This window comes from Anopheles moucheti, chromosome 2 (assembly GCF_943734755.1).
Source record: "Anopheles moucheti chromosome 2, idAnoMoucSN_F20_07, whole genome shotgun sequence".
Taxonomy (NCBI): Eukaryota; Metazoa; Arthropoda; class Insecta; order Diptera; family Culicidae; genus Anopheles; species Anopheles moucheti.
The window spans coordinates 98,898,031-98,923,169 of record NC_069140.1 but is presented as its reverse complement, the minus strand read 5'-3'; the positions used below and the strand labels follow the sequence as shown (position 1 = coordinate 98,923,169).

Genomic DNA, 25,139 nt, shown 5'->3' with positions numbered 1-25,139 from the left:
TAATACACAATAATGATGGCCAATAAAAATATCCCCTTTTGATATTTTATCTGCATGGGATCGAAAATTATTGATTCGTAGTTTTTTTAATGGTCGTAAAAAATACGACACGTCCTGGTTTTCCCCGGGAGGGGTTCGGGATATTGCGTATTAATCTCTCCGGCTAGAATATAAGTCCACAGCGAAGGATGGGGTTTTTTTTTATTGCATGGCGTATTTTCCTTTCCGATCATGTAATTATTCGCATCGTATCGTAAAGCGTTACGAACCAGCTGGTGGCAAACCTTCTTAAAGTATTAGAGATCCTAATCCAGCTTGATAATTTCATGCATCAAACATCCTCTATTTTATTATACACAAGTTCCCGTACGACACATGGGGAAATGGAGGAAAACTGGGCTACACCTTGTACCGTAAAGAATCTCCAATCGCAGGCCAATCACATGGAGACTACCCAGGGTCACGAGCAGGATTATCTTTTGATAATTTTATTGTTGCTTGATTTTATGTCAATTCATTACCGATAGTGTTTTTGTTAAATCCAATCTCCGGGAATGGTTGAAACAACTTTTCCCTTGCCATTTCCATTTCCAATTTTGATGACTATTGTGATATGTTTTCTTTAATGTATTTTCCCAATATTATTGGCAACTTTTGAAAGATTTTCCTCTCCTTTATCACTCCTCTTTATTGATATCGTTTTTGCAAAAGCCTTTTTTGGTATGCGTGTGATGTGTTCATTTTTATTGGAAATTTTATTACTTTTTACTCACCGGGCGAGGGATTAGAGGCTAGCAAAGATCAATCTTGGGATGAATTTTACAACGCAACAGCTCCGTGGCTGGTACCTTCGAAACGCATAAGTTGGGGAAAAGATTTAGAAGGCATTTGACATTTCGGCTCGGATTTAATGTACCGCCAGCGCTATAGGGATAGGGACGATAGGGCGTAGCACCATTATTTAAAGCTCGGATCGGATCGAAACGATCGATAAATCACCGCTGTCCCGAATTTACGACGATACATCCCCGGCGGACAATTAGAAGCGAGCGACCCGGTTGCCCGATTTTCGCGCAAAATCCTAAACGCTCGTAAAAATTTGCAAATTTTAATGGTTTTTCCGTACACGCCGTGCCATCAGGGGCACACTGCCCGGTTGTCGACTCGAAGCTGCTAACAAAGGATGATCCTCAACCAAAAGGTTAGGGCTATTGACAATAACAGGCGGTTATTGTGCGTTCCGCGCCCCAAACGCAGCTGCCGCTGACGAGCGCAACGGAAACTTTTTCGGAAATTGAATCCAAAGTGTCTAATTATCTTCCGTGGCGACGTGATAGGGATAATTACCGGGGAGTGTGTACCGTTGAGCCGTGCGCTTATTTATGTGCTCGTGGTCCGCGTGTCCATCTGTCGGTGTGGTAGGGTTTCGGATACAAATTTGTTGCTTAATTTGTATGCATAAAACTAACCGTAGGCCAGTAGGTCAAAACCTCAAAAATTGTAAACTACGCCAGCATATGCCCCGACCACGGCCCTACGCTCGGAAAAGGGCGTTCAAGGGTGCGAACCTAATGTGGAAGGGCTAACAATCTAACATCTGACTTGTTTGACCGAACGGATCCACCTAATGCCAGTCGAGGCAAAGCTTTATTTAATTTATTTCTATTGTCCGTGAGCATAAACAAAATATGCGAAACATGTTTTCTGCATATTTTTAAAATAAAACTAACTGTAGGATTCTTTGAAAATATTATTTGTTTATAATATTATTTATAAATCATGTTTATCATAATAAATGTTTATTATGTTGACGTTTCTTGGCATGTGTTTATGTTTCGGTTTGAACAGATTAGATTAGATTTTTGTATTTTAATGTTTTCCTTTCTTTATCATTCTATTTTTATTGTTTTATCTTGTTTTGTTTCCTCGATTTTTAGTTTAATCTTTTACCGTCGTTATTTAACAAATCTTTTTTTATTATTGCGTATTTTTTATTTTTTATCTCTTTATTGTTCACGTCTTGTGTTATACTTGGTTTTGCTATTATTTGTTATAATTTTCTCTTGTTTTGAGTTTAAATGATTGTTTTAAGTATTTGCAGTATTCATTTCTTCATTTTAACGATTGAAAAATAAATAAAAACCAATGAATCGACCTTATGGACAGCAGCCAGCGATCAGTTTGCACCACTTGAATGATTGAAATTAAACAAAACAGCAAGTGGGAAGGTTGCAGAACGCAAACTATCATACGAAGTTTGTTTTTTTCCGAAACAGAGAAAGAAACACACTGTTGTACGCATTGGGGAAAGCCTCGAACACAAAAACAGTGATGCATCTACGGCAGTGCGTATGAATCGCCCGTTCGCACAGTAATCCTCATCCAACCCCAACAGGGGGATGTAAGCATAAATGTGAATAAAGGGGTGGCACAAAAGGGGGGGCAATAGTGTGGCGATTAAACAAAGGAAAGGTACAAACAAAGCAACAACAAAACCCCAAGAACATAACACACGCACAAAGCGTGATCCCGACGCAACCAACGAAACAAAGACCATCCCGGTTTTGGAGCTCGCCCCATCCATCCAGCCATCCATTCGACCATCCCTTTCGGCGTCCACTAAAACCCACCAAACTGAAAACAAAGAAACGCACCATACAACGGTGGTGTAGCGGGCGATATTTGTGTTTTATGTAAATTTTCGGTCGCGGTTGCGTGTTTGCACTGTATTGTGGATGGGTGCGTGTGCTTTTATTTTCCGTTTTTTTTTCTCTTGTTTTGTTTCGTTTTCCCCTCCATGCCATGCCTCTTTTGCTCGTCCGTCTGTTTTCGAGTGGTTTAGTTCAGTTTAATGCTGGTTTGTTTAGTGATTTGGTTGTGTTTTTCGTGTCTCCTCCACGTTCGATATCTCTCTGCCACTCGGCGCTGGTCATGCGGTATGCGGTAGGCAGTAGCCGCTCTTTGCCCAAATAGAACCATTCTTTGTTCCCGGGTGCGTTGTTTTTAGTTTTCTACTTGTGTTTGCTCGCTTACAAAACTCCAACGCCAACTGTGAATGGCCCCGATGGTTGCAGATAATGCGCCCGCGATAATGATGCCCGGAACGGTCGAACGCGATGGCGCTCGCCGTGTCCGGGAGGCGCTCGGACACTAATTAATTTAAACGAGCCAGTAGCATGAAACGTATTATGTAGCGTAATATGTCGAATTGAATGCTTCCGGCTTTAATGTGTGTATCATTGTGAAAAATGTGTGGCTAGTTTGCATCTCTCACTGTCCATGTCTTGCGTATTCGTTCCACGGGAAGGGATAGAAGAGAAAGAAAGGGAATGGGCTTATTCTTAGCGTTTGATTAGATGCACGCAAAGATTCGACAAAACAAGTAGGCGATGTATTTCTCATGATCGTACTCTGTTTGCTAGATTTGGTAGAAGATAGCGATTGGAAAAAAATGTAAAGTACTCTTTGGTAAAATTGAGTTAATTAACAAAAATATATAATAGTATGACAATTATTTAATATTTACATCAAATAATGTTTAATTCTACTGAGCAGCTCAGACAGTGGGAAATGAACAACATTTCCTCTTCTTTTTGTATATTTTTCATTGTTTTCTCTTTTTTCAACTCTTGAAAGCCTTTCGACATTTCGTTAATTCAATATTGTTTTCATTTTTTTTTTCACTTATTAATATATTCTAAGATGTTTCTTTTTTTTCTACTTAATTCTTGTTTTGTTGCTTGGTTTCAAGCTTTTCCTTTATGCTGTGCGTACCCATCATGCGTTTAGATAATCTGACACGTCAAGAGCTTCGCACTGCGTTTGAAGTATAATTTTAAAACAATTTATTCGTCGATTCGCTACGCACAAAAGCTGCCCTAAACCCACCCGTCTGCGTCCGCTCGCACTGCTTCTTACCTCCTCAATGTGTGCTATTGCTTGTGATTCTTTTGGCCTTTTTTTCTCATCATCAATCATCGTGCCGTCGTGCCGCGTCCAAAGTGACCACTGGAATGGTTATGGCGGTTTGCTAGCGAACATTATAAGTACAAAAACGAGCAATGCAAAGTGAAAGAGTGCAAAATAAGAAGTCAAACTGGACCCGTGGTGAAGGTACGGTACAAAAACTGGCGCTAATCTAGTTTTAATGAAATCATCTGGTAGGGTTGCGTTGGGGTTCCGCGTGGCGCGTACTGGCCCGGCATTGTCATTAATGTACGCACGGTAATCTAACCAAATGGGTCATCGGTTTGGTTTAGCTGGAAAAAGGAAGGTAAGCATTGGTAAAGTGTGTTGTTTACCTTAGAGAAGTGATTGTTTCTTTGCTCTGTTTGAGTCATTATTTGGGATTTAGTTGAAAGGCTTTGCTGAATGGTACATAAACCATTATTTCATGTCTTCTCTGGTTTAATGTACAGTAAACGTGCATAGACGGATTACTTGAGTTTTTTGTTGATTTTTAAGTAAGTTTTAGTCATTGTGTAGGGGTGGAATTATTTTCTAAGATTGTTTTTTTTTTCTTTCATTATCTCATCTGCTAATCTGCTTATCTAATTTTAATGCGTTTGTTGTGTTTTATTTTGTTTTCTATGTTGATGTTTGCATTATTTGTTTTAAACTTTTGTGTTTGTTGAGTCTCTTTTCCGAAGTCATATTATTTTATGTCTTTATTTTGTTTGTTCCTTTAATTAGTTTCGTTTTTGTTTTAATTTGTTTGTTTTTCAAATATATTCTTTTGAGGTACTCTTATTTATTACGTTTATATTTATTTGTTTTTGGTTCATTTTTGTTTTATTTACTTTTTAAAAGCCTTTTCTTGCCCTTATTTTACCTAGTACATCCTCTTCTTGTTTTGCAACTTATTGTCATCTTCCATTAGAACTCCCCAAAAGCATACACTCATCTGTGCGTAACGCAACGCCATCGTTCCAATGAAATAATCGCACCAAAGGCGTAATTTCTTCGATTGTACTTCGGAAACCAAAAATCTAACAAAAAAAAAACACACCAGTCTCGACTGGTCCCGAAACAACAAAACCGGCAAAGCTCCTCCATTAATGCATGAGAAACCTGCCTCACGTCAGTCGCGTGAATGTCACGACTTTTGTATTGTGTTCCCTTCGAATGGGTCTCCCCAAAACCACCATCGCAGGCCCCATTTCGACGGCCGTTCTTCGCACGAGGGTCATCTTTATGCTATGGCGCTCACACACACACACACACACACACACACACACACACACACACACACACACACACACACACACGCTCCCTTCTAATCGGTCACTTCCTTTCATTCAACTGGGCAGCCCGGGGCACCCGCATTGGAAAACAATGGACAGTGTCCGCGATTCTCGATTTTCCCATGCCGCCGTCCCGCGGCCGCTGTTCCCGTTCCCGTTCCGGTTGACCGCACGGTGACGTCAGCAAAGATGCGCACCGTCTTTGGGCTTTGGATGTGCTTGAAATTAATTCGATTTTCAAGACCATTTCTTCGTACCGCGCGACCACAATGGCACATTAGACGAAGGTGTGGGTTGTCCGGTTTTTGGGGTGCAACCAGGGCTGGCTGCTGGGGGAAGAAAAATGACCGTCCTTTCTTTTTCGCCTTGCTGCCGTTTAGCTTTAGAACCAATTAGGCGTTACATGGTGCAGGTCGTAAAAGCGGTAACCGTTGTCTTGTTGGACAAAACAATGGTTACCTTCATTCGAGTGGAACGCCACATGGAAGAAAGGTGCCCCGACGATGAATCATCTGGTACAAAACCGGGGTGTACCTTTCACTTTTCACCATGACAGGGGGGTGAATTAGGGAAATCCACCTTTGGGTTTTTAAAAACCGATCCTGTGCTTGTGGCGAAGAAAATGCCCACCCATCGTGTTACAGCTCACGTGACGAAACATTACGTACCTGTAGATCGGTTTATCCGCGCTGATTGTGTGCAGCTGCTGTGCAAATAATCCAGCGTTCGATTGGAATTTCCCAGCAGAATGTACGATTAAATAGCAAAGCGGGGGGAACAAAACAAAACGCTGAGTCGATATTTGCAAAGCTGGCCGAATACCGAACCGATGGCGACGTTTTCTCTCCGTCGTGGAAGCTCCGATCCTGCTCGATATTATGTCTGATGAAATACAAGCCGCTTTTTGCGTCTTGGGAAGGAAAATGAGACCATCAGCCTATTAATGGTGTTACGGGAATCTTCTAGAAACAAATCGTGCTTTATTTGAGGAAATATGACGTGTTCTCATTGCTTGTGGAAAGTGCGAAAGAATGCTAAGGAACTGCATTTTTACTAGACAATGGCGATAATATTTTAAATAACTTTGGGTACTTCTGCAATTTCTACTACTCGGGCTCATTATTCTATTCGTCAAGAGGGCGAAGACAGGTCCATTTAGATGTTTTGAGACCGTTGAACGTTTGAAGCGTTGTAACATTGAAATGAAGCCAACATTTAACTCTTTCTCATACCAAACAAAGGTGTGCCCGTAGACATTCGAATTGGATGTATTTTTTTTTGTTGCAACAATAATGAACGCATGTAAAATTCTTTTTTTCCTCCGCTGCACAAAGCGATCATTGCTCTCGTTTTAATCGTTCCCACTCGCTCGTTTCAGCCACCTTCCCCCGTGGTCCGGGTCTCGCTTTATGTTTCATATTCGCCCACGGACATCTCACCTCAACAACAACCCGTCGTAGTACACCTGCGCATACACCGGTGAGTTGTGTGGTGAAATATATATATATCGTGTACAGCATCAGGTGCACCCCGCTTCCGAAGATGCCGGCGTGGGAAATCCCGTGCAACCCGTGTGTTCGCGTGGCGGATCATTGTCTGGCCACGGCACCCCCGATCTGTCTAAGGCGTTCGTTGTTTATTTGCGCCCGATAAGCGGCATGATATCATCCTCCGGCGATCCGCGGCGCATAACGGGCGTATCGATAACAATAACACATTCTTGCGCGACGAGATCATCGGGGTTGCGTATCGGGTTCATCATCATGCGAAGAAAGAAACGCTGGAATGTTTACCGTGTACGGTACGCTATCAGTGCCCCTGCGAGGTGCATTGTGCAGTGCACTCACCGTGTTTCATCTTCTCAACGCTGGCAGTTGAAAGGTGTTTGACCAAAGCAGGCTTTGCTTTTGCGCTGTCTAATTTTGAAACGTCAACCGACAATTGCTTTTCGTTGTTTTTACTCGCTGTTTGTGGTCAAATTTATGCCGGAATGCTATCAAACAGGAAGGCGGATTTTATTTTTACGACACTTTGAGTCGCAAAACCTTATCACTTTGTAGGCTAAAATGCTCTCCCGGAAAGCATTGCCTGGAAGCTTCCGAATGACGCCATGCTGGAAAAATAGCAATTTCCTTTCCGTTTGTGCTTTAAACCACCCGGGGGCGGGAGACGCGTGGGCGCTTTTGTTTGCTTTGGTTTTGGTGGAAATATTTTAGAAAATATTTTGCACATACGAGCGTAACATTCTTCGCTCAGCGCAGCCATGCCCTGGGATGCTGTCGGGCGCTGTCTCTCCCCCGGCATGCGGTGACGTCTCTATGGAAACCGTTTTGCGCGATCCCGAAATTCGTTGCCTGCTCTAATGCACTTTCAATCTATTTTATGACTTCATTTTATGGCTGAAAAATGTTTTAAATTCCCACCATTCCCTTCCCTGTTGTTCCCTCTACCTCCTGTTATTTTTTTCTGTCGAGTGCTTCCCTCCCGGAAAGCTGGAGGACACACATGCAGAGCGAGCCGAACAGGATAACAGTACTGGTGGTGATTGAGTTTTGGGAAGCAGCAGTGTGCCCGAGCGCCTAATCACATCCTTCCAAGCCTGTCCTGTATGTGTATGTGGTGTGTTATTGTGCGGAGGTCGGAGTTGCGTATTTTTTTTCTCTCCGTTGGCCTGTTAAATATTTCACACCCCTTTAGGAGGGTGAATATTTGCCATACGGGATTTTTATTCGCTCTCGTGGTCGTTAAATCAGACAAGTAAACTTCGGGGAATAACTGCATGCGCACGAGCCGGGGCGGTTTACACTCTTTGGGACAAAAGTGTCGGAAAAGCGGTTACTCTTCGACAATCTGCAATGGCCATTCATACCAGATGGTGCTTAGTTAGCATACTCTATACGATCCCCTTCTATACATGCAGGGTGGAAATAGAATTACTAAGCAAGAAATGATTTGATGGAAAGCCTTGCTTGTTTTGCTTTAATATAACTGAAGGTTAAAGAGAACTTATGTGAGTCATCTTAGCACTGGCATCAGATTGAGCTGCATGTACTAACAAATTGATATTAATCCAGAACTCAAAAAGATCCCAATTTGAAGATTTTCTAACAATTTATTTAAACCAAAACATCGTGTTCTAATAACACGAATATTTGGAATTGATGAACTAAAAATAGCAGATGGAATGCTCCCTGCGGAAGCAATTATTTCAATATCCATCAGAGCTTCCCGCTGAACGCAATGAATGGACACCGGTCCTCGGTCCGGCGAACGGAGAACAATATTAAAAGCGCTTCGTGGAAAGTGGCGCTAAACACAACGACAAGACATGAAGCCGTTGTCTTTCTCCGAAATGCATTGCAAACAGCATCTCTCGGTACTTCCCACACGTCCACACGTAGGTGTTTGGATAAAAGGGACAGAAATTTAATCACTGCACTACAACAACACTCTTGTCGGTGTCCGATGTCTGGCATGTTGCAGGGAAATCTGGGCTTTGTGTTGGAGGAGTTTCATCAGTTAGTGGGAAGATGTTTACGCCACTGGATGTTATCGAGTCAGCTTTGCGGTGACATTGAAACAGCGAGTACTTGCATCGATTGCGGTTCGTTTCCGGCATCAACATTGAGGCAACTTCTGATGAAGAAGTTCAAAGACATTTTCTTGGAATTTGGGTGCATATTGGGTAGAGTTAGTAGGAATATTTTTAGAGTTATTCTTCTGCTAGCATTTGCGAGGAATAATAAGCTTTTTAGTTGTTAAAAGATTACACATTAATATGTTTACTTAAATACATCTGAAGCTCTTTTATCATCCATGTAGATCCATAATTTATCATACGAAAAATGCGTTTCCTTAAACGTTCTCCTGAAACTGACGTCTTCCTCATCAGGCCAAAACGCTTGCATTTAATTATAAACGGTTAATGAATGAACTAACGAATACCCCATACCGAGGGCCTTGGATCGTTAAAGGTAAAATGAAATTCCTTTGCTGCTATACGCTTTCGTTCCATAAAACCTTTACATGCTTACAAATGAGCATGTAAGCCGTGCGCTCCTCGTGGCATCCTCGCTCATTTCGAGCATTTTATGCGTAGCGAGGACCTTCTGTATGTGTGCGAAGGGAAAATATACATATTGCAGGAAATTTTGAATACCATTTGCCCTTTTTGTGACGCTGCTCGTCCTTGCATTCATCTTCGACCACTGGTGAACCCCGGTGTTGACAGAACGGCATCACCACGCCGTACTGGATGTCCGAGTCTTATGAGTTCCGGGGCTCTGGCTGCTCCGGCTTGTCACCGCCTTTTGCTGCGTGTGATGTTTACGACGGTGCTGCAGTGTGCCGATGGTTTTTCGGTGTGACTGATGGCACATAAAATTTGCGCCAGGAATGTGTGCCGCCTCTTATTACGCCAACATACCGGACTTGCCGGGAAAGGGACAGAAGCCGCCACTGGGGCTGCGTTTTATTGACGGAGCTAAAACTTTCCTCGCTTTCGTAACGGGGAAAGGAACCTCATCATGAAGGGGGCCTTTTTGGGGCGGTGGCCCCGGGAAGCGGGATGACAGACGCATTATTCTCCGCCTGATGATGGTAAGCCCGCGCAGTAGGAAGTGCAAGAAAAGTTTGCGGATTTTGTGGCTACACCACACAGTGGGTAAACTATTTTTCCATCCGAATGAACGGACGCAACCAACCCATACCGTTCAGTTGGTGGCCATTTTGTGGATTGAATTGGACACCCGGACTGGTTTATTTCGGCCAGGAGCCGAGTGGCGCTGGGCAATTGTTTTTCATCTCCTGCAAAAACCGACTCTCGTCGGCACTAGATCACCAGACTAGCGCTCAAATTCCGATGACAAACTGTGGCTAAGGAGGGAAAATTGAAATAGTTTCATCACTGCGAGAATATTTCTCGCAGCACGGCCAAACATCGGCCAAGAAACAGTGCGAGGGGAGAAATTGAGTTATTTCGATGAAAAGTTTTCCTATTTCAACTAACAACGACAAATGTACATTTTGACTGCTACTGCATCGTGCAAAAGCTACCAGCTACCAGGCAAACTTCTTCCACTTACTGTAGATGTTTATGTTGTAAAAAGTTTCCCCACTCCTAATTCCAATGAATGATGAAATTGTAATTGGTTTAATTTCGAGGTCAATCATTTCTGGCCGCAAGCCAGCATTGCTGATAAAATGTTAGGTGTCAGTTGTACAGTTAGGCAGGGCTCACGTTAACATTTCCACTCCCAAGACTTGCATTCTGTACACATTAGAGTAAGATACACTTTTAATCGAGTTATTCATGTTCTATTTGAATTATTTATGCATGGAATGTATTTAAATTAATTCTTAAAACAGTACGTATTTTAAGTTCTTTAGTTACGCTTGTAAAGAATCGAATTTCCTTTATTTTGTAATGTTTTGGATAAATGAAAATCTCAATATACAAATTTAAGTTGGAGGTGACGCATAACGTTTCCATGGTAACATTATTTCCAACACCCATGCATCATTTTTTTCAGTGCATCACAGCTCTTCTTTAAACTGCTATCGTTCAACGCCTTCTATGATTCCCTCGCCAACAATTTATTTTTCCATGCATACTATGTTTTTACAAAATGGAATTTTTTTACACGTATCGACGTCCACAGACGCGCAATTTGAGAATGTTTTTAATAGTTGTCTACGCGTTTTCTAGTAGAATTCTTCACAAGATATTCAAAAAGCCCCAAAGATGTGAAATTTGACAAATTATTAAACTAAATAAAATAAAATCAACGTTCACCAATTGAGATGAAGACCTCTTTTTAAAGATCTTTGAGTTTACGCACAACGGAATTCTGTTGCATAGCCCTGTAACCGGGCCGATTAGCTAGTCGAGCATCAACTTTTGCCAAGTCAATCGATGTTGCAAATTGCGTTGGTTGTTTGCATGCGCTTAAAATTACATTTAGATTTCGTGCGATAACATTCACGTTAAACGCGCGTGTCGCTTCGTCGTCGCTCGTGTGATAACCTACGAAAACAACCGTAAACCGATAAAAAGGGCTCTACAGGCAGCAACGCAAAACCTTCGTCACTTATTTTGAAGAAACTCAACCCATCTTATCACGCCACCGAGTGGTGATGCACAAACAAACAAACAAACAAACAAGCAAGCAAACTGGCCAGCCAGCCTGTCGGGGCCCCGTGCAATAACTGCATCGGTAGATATTTTTCAGTGTCAAGTTCGCACAACTCGGGAAGAGCTGGACCCCAGACCACCTCCCCGTCCGTCCACCCCAGGTTCCGAACCGGGACATGTAACACTGGACACCGTTGTTTTGATTTCGTATCGTTCGTTTGCACTTTTTTTTTGATCGAAATTTATAAATAGCACTCGGCGAGTTTGCTCGATCCAGCGAACGGATGTTACTTCCTGTGCCACCCCGGTGCCCGCGGGATGATGGCGGGAACGTACGGAAATTCGATCCAATAACTGGAAGGTGGCTGGCGGCGAAGTTGCAAGATCGACAAAACAAAAAAGCGATGCAACAGCAGTACGAAGGCAACAAGCGAACACAAAGCTGCACGATGCACCGAATGGGTTGTGCAGGTTGAAATTCAACGCCCTCCTCGCTCCTTGCCGTCGTCGTCGAGCGGGTAGATTCGTTTGTTACCAGCATTTACGTGCTGGTGGGTAGATTTTGTTTTGCGTTTGTATGGTTTACTGTTTTTTGCAAATCGTCGGCAAAGAGCTATTTTTGTGTGCATCTACAACAAGCTCGTACATCATCCGGGAGCAGCAGCAGGATGGTTATTTATCGTTGCACAACTGTTCGTTTTGGGTTCATCGTCGCTCTCATGTCTTGCTGCGATACGGGAGCGAAAGAAAACGCATTTTCGCTTCTCACTGTTGTGACACAAAATGGAAGGATTATCGGTGGTGATGCAGCACCGCATATTTACAGAACAGAACGTGTGACTGAGTAACTGACCTACCTGATGATGGTTTTGATTTGCAAATGTGGACTCTTAATCGTAAATGAATGTTTTAGTTGGTATGATTAATGAGTGGATTAATACGATTCTTGGCATACTGAACCAATTTTCTAGGAAGCAGAATTCGTCGAACAAAAGCGTCGTAGGCAATTATGAAACATTGTCCATCTAAATGTAATTATTCAAAAATATTAAAAAAATTAAATTATCTTACAAAATTAAGGAAAAAGATAAAAAAATGCGAGGAAGTTAATAAAATTCAATAAAAAATGACGTGACGTCACAGTTGTTTGCCGAAGATGGTTTTGCTCAGTGATCGTCATAGCGAAGAGTTGAAAATCCTGCAAGTAAACCGGGTGAGCTGCATTAATCTTGCCCTTTCTGTAGTGACACAACCCACCAGATTGACCAGGTCAGTGCCTCTGCTGCCGACGTGACGTTACTACACGGTTGTGACACATGTAAATGCTAATCCATTCACTGTCCACCTCTGAAAACTACTGTCCACAAAGGCAAATAAAAAAACCTTAGTCCAAACGTGAAAATGCGGAAATGTTTCGAAAAGAAACAACAATTTTCCGCCTCCTCCACGAGCACGAGCACAGATGCGTGCGAGCACGGCACATCCTCATCGGCGACGTGGCAAATGTTTTCATTCCGTCCAGTGACATTTCCACCCACCTGGCTGGTTTTTCGAGAGGGGGGGATGAAATTACACTCGCTAATCGGTTTGCTCTATTTTCGTGTGTGCCGCATCGAATGTGCGTCACACGGCGAACTCTCCGAATAACCCGCGGTCTGCGTGGTTTTATTGGCGGTAAACATTTGTTAGGAGGCATTCGAGGACATTTCTTCCTTCGCAGTTGCTTCGCATCGAGCATGGCACACTGTGCAATCATGTGCGATCGATCATTCCTGGTTGCTGCGATGTGCGAAGTGTCAGCGAAGGGAAGTTATTATTGTCCACCAGAACAACATCAAAACAACATTTAATTAGCTGTCAACGGCTCAAGAATAATGCTGATAGATGAAAGTTGAAGAATGGCAATAAAATTAGCCTGCGAAGCAGCTCTCGAAAATAAGTTTAGAGAATCGTAAGGCACGGTTGAAAATTTCTATTAATAAGTTAATTTAGACAAAAATGTTTTATGCTTTAAAAAAAGGCAATAGAAAAGGGCAACGGCGATAAATTTAGTATTCAGTTCAGGGCATTCATGGAATAGGAATACATTTATTCAACGCATAAACCGTATAATTCTATTATGAATAGAATAATTTTAATCTACTCAGTTAAGTGAATAATTAAACCCTACCGTCAGCCGATCCACTGCACAACGGCCCTTGCCAGAGCGCCCTTAATCCCCATTTTAAAACACTTCACTTACATACATACGACATTTGAATGAAACCAAAAAAAAAACAAAAATCCCGCGCATTTTCCTCCGGCACCAACTGTCAAACCGCCGTTTCTTTTTTGGGCACCTAAATTTGTCCACATGAAATATTTATGCTTGAACCATAATACCTCATCTCCCCCTCTCATCAGGTTCCTCATCATCCCCCAAAGGAAGACACCGTACCGGGCAGTGATTTTCATACAAAACGTAATCCGGCAGCCACCGAAAAATAAACCACCCCGCGGGGCAACATTTAGTCAATGTCAAAGGTGGAGGTTTTGCTTTTTTTTTGTGTGTCTTTTGCAATTTTAGCTCAACTTACCTATGCTCTAGCTCTGACTGTGTGCCTCGCCGCACTGCGATCCAGTTCCAAATTTTCCAAAAAACCACTGTAAGGATGGATGGGTGGGGGAAAAATCACACCACAAACCAGCGCGTACCGTTACAGCATATGGCTGCTGCCAGAAATGGTTTCGGTGCACATTATATTACTGTTGACGACGACGAATGGGAATCCGGGCACTTCTTCTAGGTTTGCTGTGTGCTTTTTTTTCTGTCTGCTTTTTTTTGCTGTTCGTGTGGTTCGCTTACTGCTTCGATACACACAACACACACGCGGCCTCACGTACCCTACTCAACGCTGTAGGTTACCGCGAGAACTGCGCATAAATTTTATGCTTTCAGCGAAAAGGGAGCTCCGGGTTTGGAGCACAAACAAATGTGGTCACAACAACAGCAACCAAAAAAAAAGAACTCCGTGGAACGGAAAGAACGCCGAGATCCACCATATCCAGCTGTGCCGTTTTTGGGTTGAAATTTCGGTCATTTGACGGCTGCGTTTGGTTTGCGATTCGGTGGACCTCAATCCCTCCGAAACTCCTTGAGAGCAGAACCTCTCCGAACGTGACTTCTTTGGGCTTTGTTTTTTGGGCTGCGAGCCGAGCGGTTCTTGAGATTGAGGCACCTGAAAGATGTTGGGCAGAACGGCAAGTCGGCAGGCCAAAACCACTTCCCAGTTCCAGCTGAATCGGGAGGAGGGGGGGATCCAATATTTCGGGACATGTGAGCGCCGAGCGAACCGGTTTGATTATGTAATTCCAGTGGAAGAATTTTCGCATGTCGTTTTTCATCATTCGCGAGATGGTTCTTTCGGCGCTGTACTTCACCCGATGACAGCTGACTGAGCCCCGGGTTCTAGCGCATGTTTTTTTGCCTCTTCGGTGCTTCTAAAGCACCCGTATTGCTGCCCAAACAATGTTTCTCACCGGTTTTCTGTTTCATGAAGGTTGGAGGAAACCCCTCACGCTTGTGTGTGTGTGTCGGTTGTCGTCGTCAGCTGGTAGTTTCGTTGCCATGGTTTCGGGATACGTGCAGACGTGCAGACTTTTCGTTATTCGTTCAATGCTTCAAACGGTTCCAGAGGGTGGACGGCAAAGCGGGCAGGAAAAGGGATCCGTGTGTTCGAAAGACCATAAAAATTGCATAATAATACAAAACCATAACCTACGGAACGGTAACGAATGTCAAGCGCTGTGCGTTGCCACGGCTCGCAGGGTCTTGGGATAAAATTGCTAAAGATAAATGGTCAGCGTGTGCTCGTGTTAAACAGTGCCCGAGCATGGGGAAGTGGCAACGATTTCAAATTCCAACAGTAGGTACCATGTTCAGCTACTCCTTTAGCATTGATACGATCAGCTCAGTTGCGTGGAATGCGCTGAGCTGAGGGGAAAATAATGATTTATACGACTTGAGCTTCGAAAACCCATATTTATGAAAAGGGTCAGGAATGTAAGATGTCTATTAGAAATGGAGCAATCATAATGAGTTCCTACCTCTTTACGCATGACAAAGCACGCAAGTAAGTTGTCCAACAAGTTATCCTTCAGTTTTCCTTCCAACAATTACACAAACTTAGTAAGAATTCTTCTTGATTTATTTCAAACTTAAACTAAGGACTTAAATTCTCTGAAATGAGATCTCAATTTGAGTAAACTTGAAGGTTTTTTATGTTTTAATGGAAAAAGACACAGTGTTCGTCTACATTCACTACATCCAAATTTTTGATACATAAACATGTGTTTATTTAATTCAAGGAAAAGCATAAACATATCATGTTCAAATAACTTTAAGCTAAATTGTTTATTGGTTTCGGAAATGATGCTCTCTGACGTACATCTTTTTCACACTCCTCAGCCTCATCATACACCGATAGGTAGGCAGGAATAGCGAAACTTCCTCCTTAGTGTCATGCGACTCCACTGCCGGGGAAGTGACTCGTGCGGAAAAATAACTATCACTAACAAGATCGTTAACCACTCGTACACGCTTGATGCTCAGGATCGAAGAACTCGGCTCGTTGAATAGACTTCTCGCCGGCAGACGGCGGCGTAAACTTTTCAAAGAATCATTTTCCCATACCGTGGAATGGTTTCAGCATTCCTGTAGGGTAAACTACACTTGTTAATCGCAGCAAGTACGTCATGAGACTAAGTTACCAACGGTTACGCGTGCTACAAACATCACATCGTGAGGCTCGTTATCGTTTGCCTGCTTTTATTGGAACATTTTTGAGCGCCCATAGTCCTCCTGGGAGGATTAAGCTGTTTATGTGTATTTCCTTCAACTCAAACCGTCGTTTACATTGATGCGTTCGGAGATGTGTTCCCCGTGCTTCCCTCGGGAGAGGTGCGAGATGCCGTAATGAACTATCTTCAAATCAAATTAATAAAACGATCTTCCTGACTCGCTTGCCATTGAAAGTACAAAAGAAAATAATACTATTAAAGACACGCACACACACAGAGAGAGACGGAAATTCGTTCCATGCCCGAAACAGGAAATCATTTCCAACGGGATACAGGGGACAGGATAGCGTTTAAAACACGGAAAGATGGCCGCATTTTATTATTTAATGCAGAGCGTTTTATCGTTATTTTTATTTTGCATACTGCCAACCATACCAACTCTGATGATGGTAATTTCCGGGCCTAGAGGGAGGAGGGCGCAGATTTCGGTCGTTACATTACGCTTCACGTTTGTATCTTCTTTCATTTTTGTAACATTGTTTTTTTTCTGTAGGGATTTTATTTTGATTGAATGGCCTTAAAAATGTGCCTTTCGGTTGTTTTTTCTGATTTTATTTTTAACATTTTAATGTTTAGAGTATCTAATTCCTTTCTAACCTCTTTTTTAACAATGTTTCATTCCCGTTCAGGTCCGGAATTATCAACAGACAAACAAGTAAGTACAAATGGAAATAAAGCCTTCGCACACACACGGAAAACCTTCAAAACGGTTGACAAACTCAAACGAACCGCACCTTAGCACTAGCGACAAAGAAGCTTCCAATGGAGCTACTTCATCTCGGCCGGTCTCGCGCCCGTAAGGGACCGCGGCGTGAGGCAATCGCCCGCTGATTGCTCACCGACCAACAGACGCGGAATGTGAGCAATTCTGACATATCACGAGCCTCACGATCACCAGTCCTCCAGTTAGGGCAGTGCATACCCTCGGTGAGATGTTTTAGAACAATTATTTATTATTTATTTCAATTACAGTTCCTGCCTGGCTGTCGTACAGCGCGCCGGGCACGGTGACGATGACAACCTGCCCATTCTCTCACACACGGGGTGGCTTTCCGAGTTCGGTTCAGTGTTTTCAAACACGATCCGGACAGTTCCAATAGTGCCGGGAAGATGCCGTTTTCGCAGGCATCCAGTCGGACGGGGGGGGCTTGATCGTTGTTTAATTGAATTTATTAGGTCGTTCGAGCTGATGATAGTTTCCGCTTAGTTTCGCCCGGCAAGAGCTCCCGGACACCGGTTGGGGTAAGGAATTAAGTTTTAATTATTTGTACGCCTTTAAAGGGCAAACTTCAGCGCCAAGCAAAAGCTGTCCATGAGCAGTGTGAGTGTGTTCGAGGCTTGGCCGGCAATGGCCCGCTACCCCCCGGGGCACAGCATGTCCTTCAGACGCAGCTTGTGTTGGGGTGTCTCGTTAACGTACCGGGTGGTGTCTTGTACCCTGTCCAGCATCATCTTATCTGGTTCGATTGCTTGCCATGAAGCAAGCCGGTGCCGTCTAATGTACCCTTAGGGACATTTTCCAACCGGTCCGGCAAGGCTCCACCGGCTTTTTTCGGCCCCAGAAGTTCTAAGACAACGAGCGGCCAAATTACACCGGTACCTAATCAGGGTTTAATTGTTGGCAATATTCCGAAACCGTTCTCTAACTGTTCTGTGCTATCGCACGGCCAGAAAAGCATTTCAGACAAGCAAACGAACAACAGAATCGAGCGGAGAAATGCGATGCTCCGTGTTTGGTTAGAATTTCACAACGTTTCGTAAACTTGAAAGCCACTCATATGCAGATTTTATGGCAGGTCAGGTCGCACAACGTTAGTGTCGGGTGGGTGTGTACATAGCACGGGGCTCACCATTCGCTGTTCCAGCAGGTTCGTGAAAAACAAAACTTGTTCAAAGAGTCGTTCGTTTTTCGGTAGCGAGAAAAAGGAGAAACAAATAATCTGAAATAACTTCAAGAAATTTCAATTTTGTGGAAAAACAAACAAATCTGTGAACCCCGAGCGCGAGATGTACAGGAAAGCATGTAACGAAACTTGCCTATTTATGGTGTACACGAGAGAAGAAGGGAAAAAAACAACATCAGCAAAACAGCACAATTTGTCTTATTTCAGCTGTTAAGGTAAGCGTGCAGCTCCAGAAACACGAAAATGTTGAAAGGAATGCATGCACTGAAACGTGCGTCGTCACGGTGTTGTGACAAGAACGTTAATGTCAAAATGGCAAATAAAATCTCACGCTTGTCGATTGATGAAAAGGCTCAACCAATTTTTCGGAATTCGGTAGCATGGCTGGGCGGAAAATTCACTCCCGGTGGGAGATAGTCGTAAAATAAAACTCATGGCGGCATTTTGTTTCGGCCTTCTCTCTGGGGAGATATTTCCTGTCATGTCATTGCCGGTGCCACAGGTTGCGTTCCAGGTGGAGATTTACCTTTCAGAAATGTACAAAAGCAAAAAAAAAAAACAAAGCTAATCCTAATGTGTGTTTGTGTGTGTGCTTATGGAATGTGAAACAATTTGTCCCTTTTGCACACAGACTTTTGGGATTCAAACAAATCTGTAAATATTGTTGTTTTTTTTTGCCAAATGCCATAAATTTCATTTGATTAATGTTGTAGAAAAATTACCTCACGGGGAAATTATATATCAGCTTTAATGAACGAAGGCTTTGATTTTCAAAATATATGTGTTCAGTGTCGTAGGACTAGCATATAATATTGATTATACAAGAAAATAAAATCCTCGCTCTCTAATTGACATTTGCCAACAGGAATACTATCGAATTAATGTTTGATTTTAAATGTGATTGATTGTTTTGGAAGAAGAATATGTTTATGGGGAAAAAGATTCAAAAAGTTTTTCTTAAAAGGACTTCTCTAAAGTCTTAAAACATATGAAACATTTTTTTAGTTCATATTATGGAACAATCCGTCGCCGAAATTATGCATTGCCGAACATTTTACAATCAAAATTCAATGAATGAAAATGGGGTAAACCAGTGTTAAATAAGTGTAGGCCAAAGAAAACAAAACCATTGCAGCATTGCAATTGAGCCTTTGAAACAGATAATGCATTTATTGACAGGTGCATTACGCTACGCATGGGAAACTGTGTCGACAGCACCCACACTGTCAGCTGGCTCGTTGGTCTAGGGGTATGATTCTCGCTTCGGGTGCGAGAGGTCCCGGGTTCAATTCCCGGACGAGCCCTCGTTGTGTAATATTTTTTTCTGCTGTTTTACTTCAAAGAAACGCGCCGCAACCCAACCAACGGTTTTTTTTTTTTGCAATCAACCGCGGTGCTCAGAACAATATTTATTGCCAAACAGACACATCAAACGGGAACCGAAACCGCTGAAGAAATTGTCATCGATTCGGTTTCTTCGCGATGGACGGCGAAACTGTATGTGGTGGCGGGCGCGCACACAGAAAAAAAAGGAAACCAATACGATTGCCAGATTATTTGATTCCTTCCATGTGCTCGCAACACTTCCCAAGAGTATAGCGAAGGGGGCTTGAAATGAAGGAGGCTCGTCCGGTCCGATTATTGAGCAGAAACAGAAAGGACCGCAGCGCAAAGGAGCTAGAAAACCTCGCAGCTCCTTGGGGAATTTGATGTGTCTTCCAATCAAACAGCAAACAAACAAAAAAAAATACACTCTCTGCGATGAAAGGAATTGGTCGGTGGTGGTACTGTTTTGCCTTCCCATCTTCAGCAACTGCTCACCTCCCCAGGGGGATTCTTTACAGTCCCTTAACCGTGGCATCGTTATCATTGCGCTCTGCGTCATCGATAAGGCAAAACCGTGGACAACCGTGGTTCAGATTGATGGTTCCCTGTTTCGTGGTTACGGGAACGAGGCGCTTTCGTGGCCATACTGACGAGATAGTGTAAAGCAGAAACCCATCATCAAATTCTTCCAATGTTCGCTTTTCATGCTCTGCTTGATAGCAAGAAGCAAGAAGAAAAAAAACAGAAACACACCACTAGTACGTAATAAATAGGGAGAGTGAGAGAAGCTTATTTTAAAAACGCAACAAAAACGAAAAGCAGCTAAAGAAAAAAGCGAACTCCCCATTCCATCTCAGCCGTTCGAACAAAGCAACGTGCTGTTTCGATAATAAAAGTAATTTTATTACACCTTTTGCATTTCGATGTGCAAACCCTGTGTACCCATGGCAATATAAAACGCACCCTTAAGGCCGGCCTCGCCGAAGCTGAAAGTGAGAATTATTGTAAAACATTTTATTGCCCATTGGGTATCAGAAAAATAAGCGGAAAATACGCACACACACACACACACACACACACACACACACACGCAGGCCCGCATTACAACGCTTTTGAAAGATTTCATCTTTTCACTGCACAGTTGAATGCGCGCTCGAGAGAGGAATCTTCTCGTTGTTTGCCAGTGAAGCCCCGTGTTCGGGCTCGATCTGCACACCGTCCTTTTATTTGCCCGAAGAGCAAGCAGCGTCCGATATACCGGCATCCCAGCAGCCACAGAGCAGTTTGACAGTTAATGATGGATATAAAACATTTGTTTTCTTTTTCCTCCGGTTTTGCCCTTACGTGCGTACCGGAGCGCTTCCTGCGCATTGTGTAATGCGATGGAAATAGTGTTTCAAACATGCCAGTTGGAAAATGAGCTTACCGTTTTGAGTACTCTTTTGGTTCTTTCTCGTCTTTTTTTTTTCCTTCACATCCTTCACAGAGAACGCTCTCTGCTGGGTCTCGGGAATCGGGAGGATTCGTTCCACGGTCGGTACGAACACGGGTTTTCTCAAAACAGATTGTAGTTTGAAAATTTTATTAATTTGGCATTTATGATTGTAGCTAGTACAATCACTATTGGGCCGCGTTTTACGACCGTCGCAAGTTTGTGATTTCTTTCTTGTATTAAAATTTTCATCTTCCAGAGTGTGTTGTGATGTAAGGTACATGTTTTTTTTTTCGCACTGTTAACGACACCTCGATCCGAGTACACCGTCAGCACGTGAATGGTTGTGTCTTTTTATTCAATGACAGGAGCTATTTCACAGTTCTGACTCACCTTTTCCATTGGGTGGGTATGATTTATGATGCCCGCTGTTTTATGTTCCCTCAACACAGCGAGCGATAAACTGCCTAAAGTAGTTTTTTTTTCTTCTATACAACAATGTACAGTGTGTGAAGGAATGGAGTGTACTCTTCAGTCTAACTAAAACATCTGTCGAGTTCTTCATTGTTTATTTTTAATTAAATTTACTATGTGTGAAGGTTTTGTCAAGATTAGCCTTATCTTACTTAACGATTAAAGACAAAAGAGTAAAGATTTGGCAAAGAAAAATAGTCTAAGATTGCGAAAATTAGGAAAAGAAGCTATTTAGAGATGTCAAGATATTCGCATATGTGAGAACACTTATTAAGGAGTTAAACAGCTCAAATACAGGCACTATGGGACCCATCGATGTGGGTCGACATGGAGTACTTCGATAGGGTCATGACAGGTATTTACAGAGAAATGGTCACAAGAGTGATGGGCTTAGTGTATGACAGCTTTTCTCGTTTGTCTGGTGGAATACCTAGCGAAGGTCCTTCACGTTTACTCTGCATGCGACCAATAAGGATCTTTTCAGTAGGAGTTCAGATTAATAGTGACAGTACGCAAGTTTAAGTACATCAAGACTCATGTGAGCGCTGACTCGTTGAGAATGAGGTCTATAAGGTGTATGCTCTTTCAGGACTGTAATGACATAAGTCGTCCTTCCTACAGGTCTTGAAAAGAAAATGGATTAAATACATCATATTTCTAGCACGACTCCGAGGTTTTTGATTTGTTTAAAAAGCCCTTCAAATCGTCCAGAGTAAGAGGTCCTTGAAGATATCTTAAATCCTCAATTCATTTACTCAGTCTGTTTTTGTTGAAGCATTAAAGCCATCTATAAATTGAAAGAGTCCACCTCGTTTCTTCTCCAACTGCAAAGCCTATGGAGGCCTATACAGGTATAGAGGGAGCCTGAGCCTTTGCTTCGATTTAATTAGGTCATCATTCTACTACCTTCTCGATGGTCTTCACAATTTTTTTATTTCTTATTCTTAACTGTACTAAAACTGGGACATCAAGGCATCTGGAACATATCTCTAAATACTGATGAAGTTATCAAATAATTATAATACCAACTTTTATTATAAAACCATGCCAAGCTTGCTCCAATCGTGGGTCATTGAGTTGAAATATTGTCACATTTACGCTCGTTACTAAAACAAATCAGCTTCATAAAATAGACCAGCATACAAGAGTTACGGTTGCTTTCACTGTTTGTCCCCTATTTGAATTTGGGCTTTTATCAAATATTTATGCGTATGATTAAGCGCTGCAGTTCACGTCAGCTGCTTTATATTCGGTGTGAAAAAATCATACGCCCGCCCGGCCATATTTTGTTCCTTCGTCAATCAGATTAGTTCGGAACTGAACTTTCGGCCCATAATCACCTTAACGCATGATTAAACTTGCAGCCTTCGAGCGATAGCGCGAAACAATTCCCACTTCTCAGAATTTGTTTTGCGTGGTGGAGGACCCGGTAAGCATGCGGGCTTTCTTCTTTGGTGCTTTTCCATTCCCTGCCCGAATTGAATTATACGTGCCAATGCCGGGCCGTGCCGTGTATGAATGCGTTGTAACAGGAAGGAAAGTCTCGCGGCCATCGTGGCAAAACCACAAACCACATACAGACGCACTCCTCCGTATCCTGCCCACATTCAGATTCTGCCAATCATCGTATCGAAACGGAAGCCTCCGGTGGGTCAAACATTTGCCCGGGGTGGTTAACCTGACAAGAGCCCACACGTCACTTCGGGACGGAAAACACGGAAAACCTTGATGTCCGATTATTATTAACCTTTATTTCCCGGCCCTACCTGCTGGCCCCCTTTTGTTCCCGTTCGTTTTTCGGTTGTGTACCTTCCGGGTGTGTATGCTCGCCGTTCGTTAGATCAGACACCACCACCACCACCACCATGCGACTGTAGCAAGGCCATATGGTACCGAAAATTTACCACAGAGACCCAACCCACGGGCATCCCATTCCCAAATTCCGCGCGACCTCGATGGGTAAGTGTGACTCTAGGGACTCCGAATGGTAAGGTCCTGTTTAGGGGATGAGTATTGTGGGGTCCGCCACTTTTCTGGGGGGGGTGGGAAGGAGGATATAAACCAATGGAACACGAATTGGTACAAATTGAGCTCGCGTCCACCTTTTGCTTTCGTTGTCGTCCACCGCTTTGCCAAACCGGGACAAGGGACAATCCATGGACTAACAATGTCGAGCCAGCAACAAATTAGCCTCCGGTTCCGGGGGCTTCGTTAACGGTCCATCCAATGGGGAGTTCGTTAGAATTCGTTATCCTGCGATCCATACCCACTGTTGGCTTATCGCGTTTTGTTGGGTAAGGGCAAAAAAAAAAATGCGAGATACATTTCCACTTGGGACAACCACTAGGACCGGCTAGGACTGTCCTTCTGCGCCCGGCCCTTTGGTGAGACACTTTGTGCCATCGAAGGTGATAAATAATTTTCCTAACAAGCCAACTTTCCATTCGCCGCGAGGAGCAGGCTGAACGCAACCTTCACAAAACATTAATGAAGTCGTTACAGTAACAAAGTTATGCGCTGGATTAATTTATCCTGGAGCAAGAAAAAAAAACCCAGCACATCAATCGAATTCCCCGGGAATATCGTCAAGAGCATCCAAACCAACAATCAACTAATGTTTCAATTTGATGAACCTTTCCCTTGATTACATTGTGCGCAATTCGGCGGAAGATTAAGACACCCAATCTCGAACGCATTCCGTTCCGAGGAAGAGCAACGAAAAAAAAAAACCCGCAACCCTTTTTATTCTCCCGGATCAATAATTCAGTTATTCAATCACCAAACAAAGCCAATCGAGTTGTGCCGCATCAAGGAACCGGTAAGGAGAATTCGCTACGCGGGAAAAACTTAGCAATTTCCATTTTTTCGTTTTTGAACTTCCAATAATGCGTCGTCGTACAGGGAATCGTGGACCGGGAGTGAAACAAAGGGAAAACCTCCTTTGGCTTGGTATTTGCCGGTTGCTTTCCTTTTTCCTTTCGTTACCCCCCAAGGACAACCGGAAACCGCTATCCGGTGCCAATTCTGTGCTGGCGGAAAAATTCAATACCGGAAGCAACTTCATAAAGCCAACGCGGGGCGGGCATTTTTGTTTTCTGTGCGCGGATGGATTGTCGCTGGCCGGGGTTTGGAATAAATTACACTTCCGAACCGATGTCTTCATGTGCGTTCGAATATTTTCCGTCCCTCATTTTCCCTTTTTCTCGGCTTCGGAACCCGCGCGGTGTCCATTTTCCACTTTCCACGTCGAGCTTCGAACGATTTGTCGATTAGAAGAGGTTTTAAGGAAACACTCGGGTGTTTGTTTGATTGTGTGTCCTTCCTGTTTTCCGAGCAATCCCATCACCATTACCATCATGGGACGTTCCACGATCCGGCTACAATGTGCCGCCATTGTGCAATGGAAGCATTCGTTCCCGAAGGGTGCTTTCTTACGCTGACGGATTGAACAATCCGGCCACATCCCTCCCGCGAGCTATTCAGAACGGGGGACAAAAAAAAGTCTTAAAGTAAATAAAGGAAACAGTCTGCATGGAAAGAAATCGGAAAAATGGAAAACTCCTTCCTGCAAGACGGCAAAGAAAGCAGTGCAACCATTCTCGTCCCGCAGTTCCCGCTTTTTCCCTTCGCATGCGTTTGTATCGATTTTCCACGCCATTCCGTCGCGAAACGCGCTTGGCACGGGGATGAAGAAACACGCTCATCAATTTTTATATTTATTGCCACCCAAAAACCCGGCCCGGTGGCCTCATCGGCACCCACGCCGAACAAGGAACACAAGTGTGATC

General features: G+C 43.2%; 1 protein-coding gene and 1 non-coding gene across 2 annotated transcripts in view; both read left to right on the top strand.

Moving 5' to 3' along the window:
- The window catches only part of LOC128298860 (uncharacterized), a 121,027-nt gene that overhangs the window by 63,019 nt on the left and 32,869 nt on the right, over positions 1–25,139 (top strand). The window contains exon 4 of the mRNA XM_053034663.1: positions 6,622–6,722. Within this exon, the coding sequence (XP_052890623.1) occupies positions 6,622–6,722 (101 nt within the window). The remainder of the gene's footprint in view (positions 1–6,621; positions 6,723–25,139) is intronic.
- On the top strand, positions 19,352–19,423 carry Trnap-cgg (transfer RNA proline (anticodon CGG)). Its single transcript has one exon. It is a non-coding gene; the product is annotated as a tRNA-Pro (tRNA).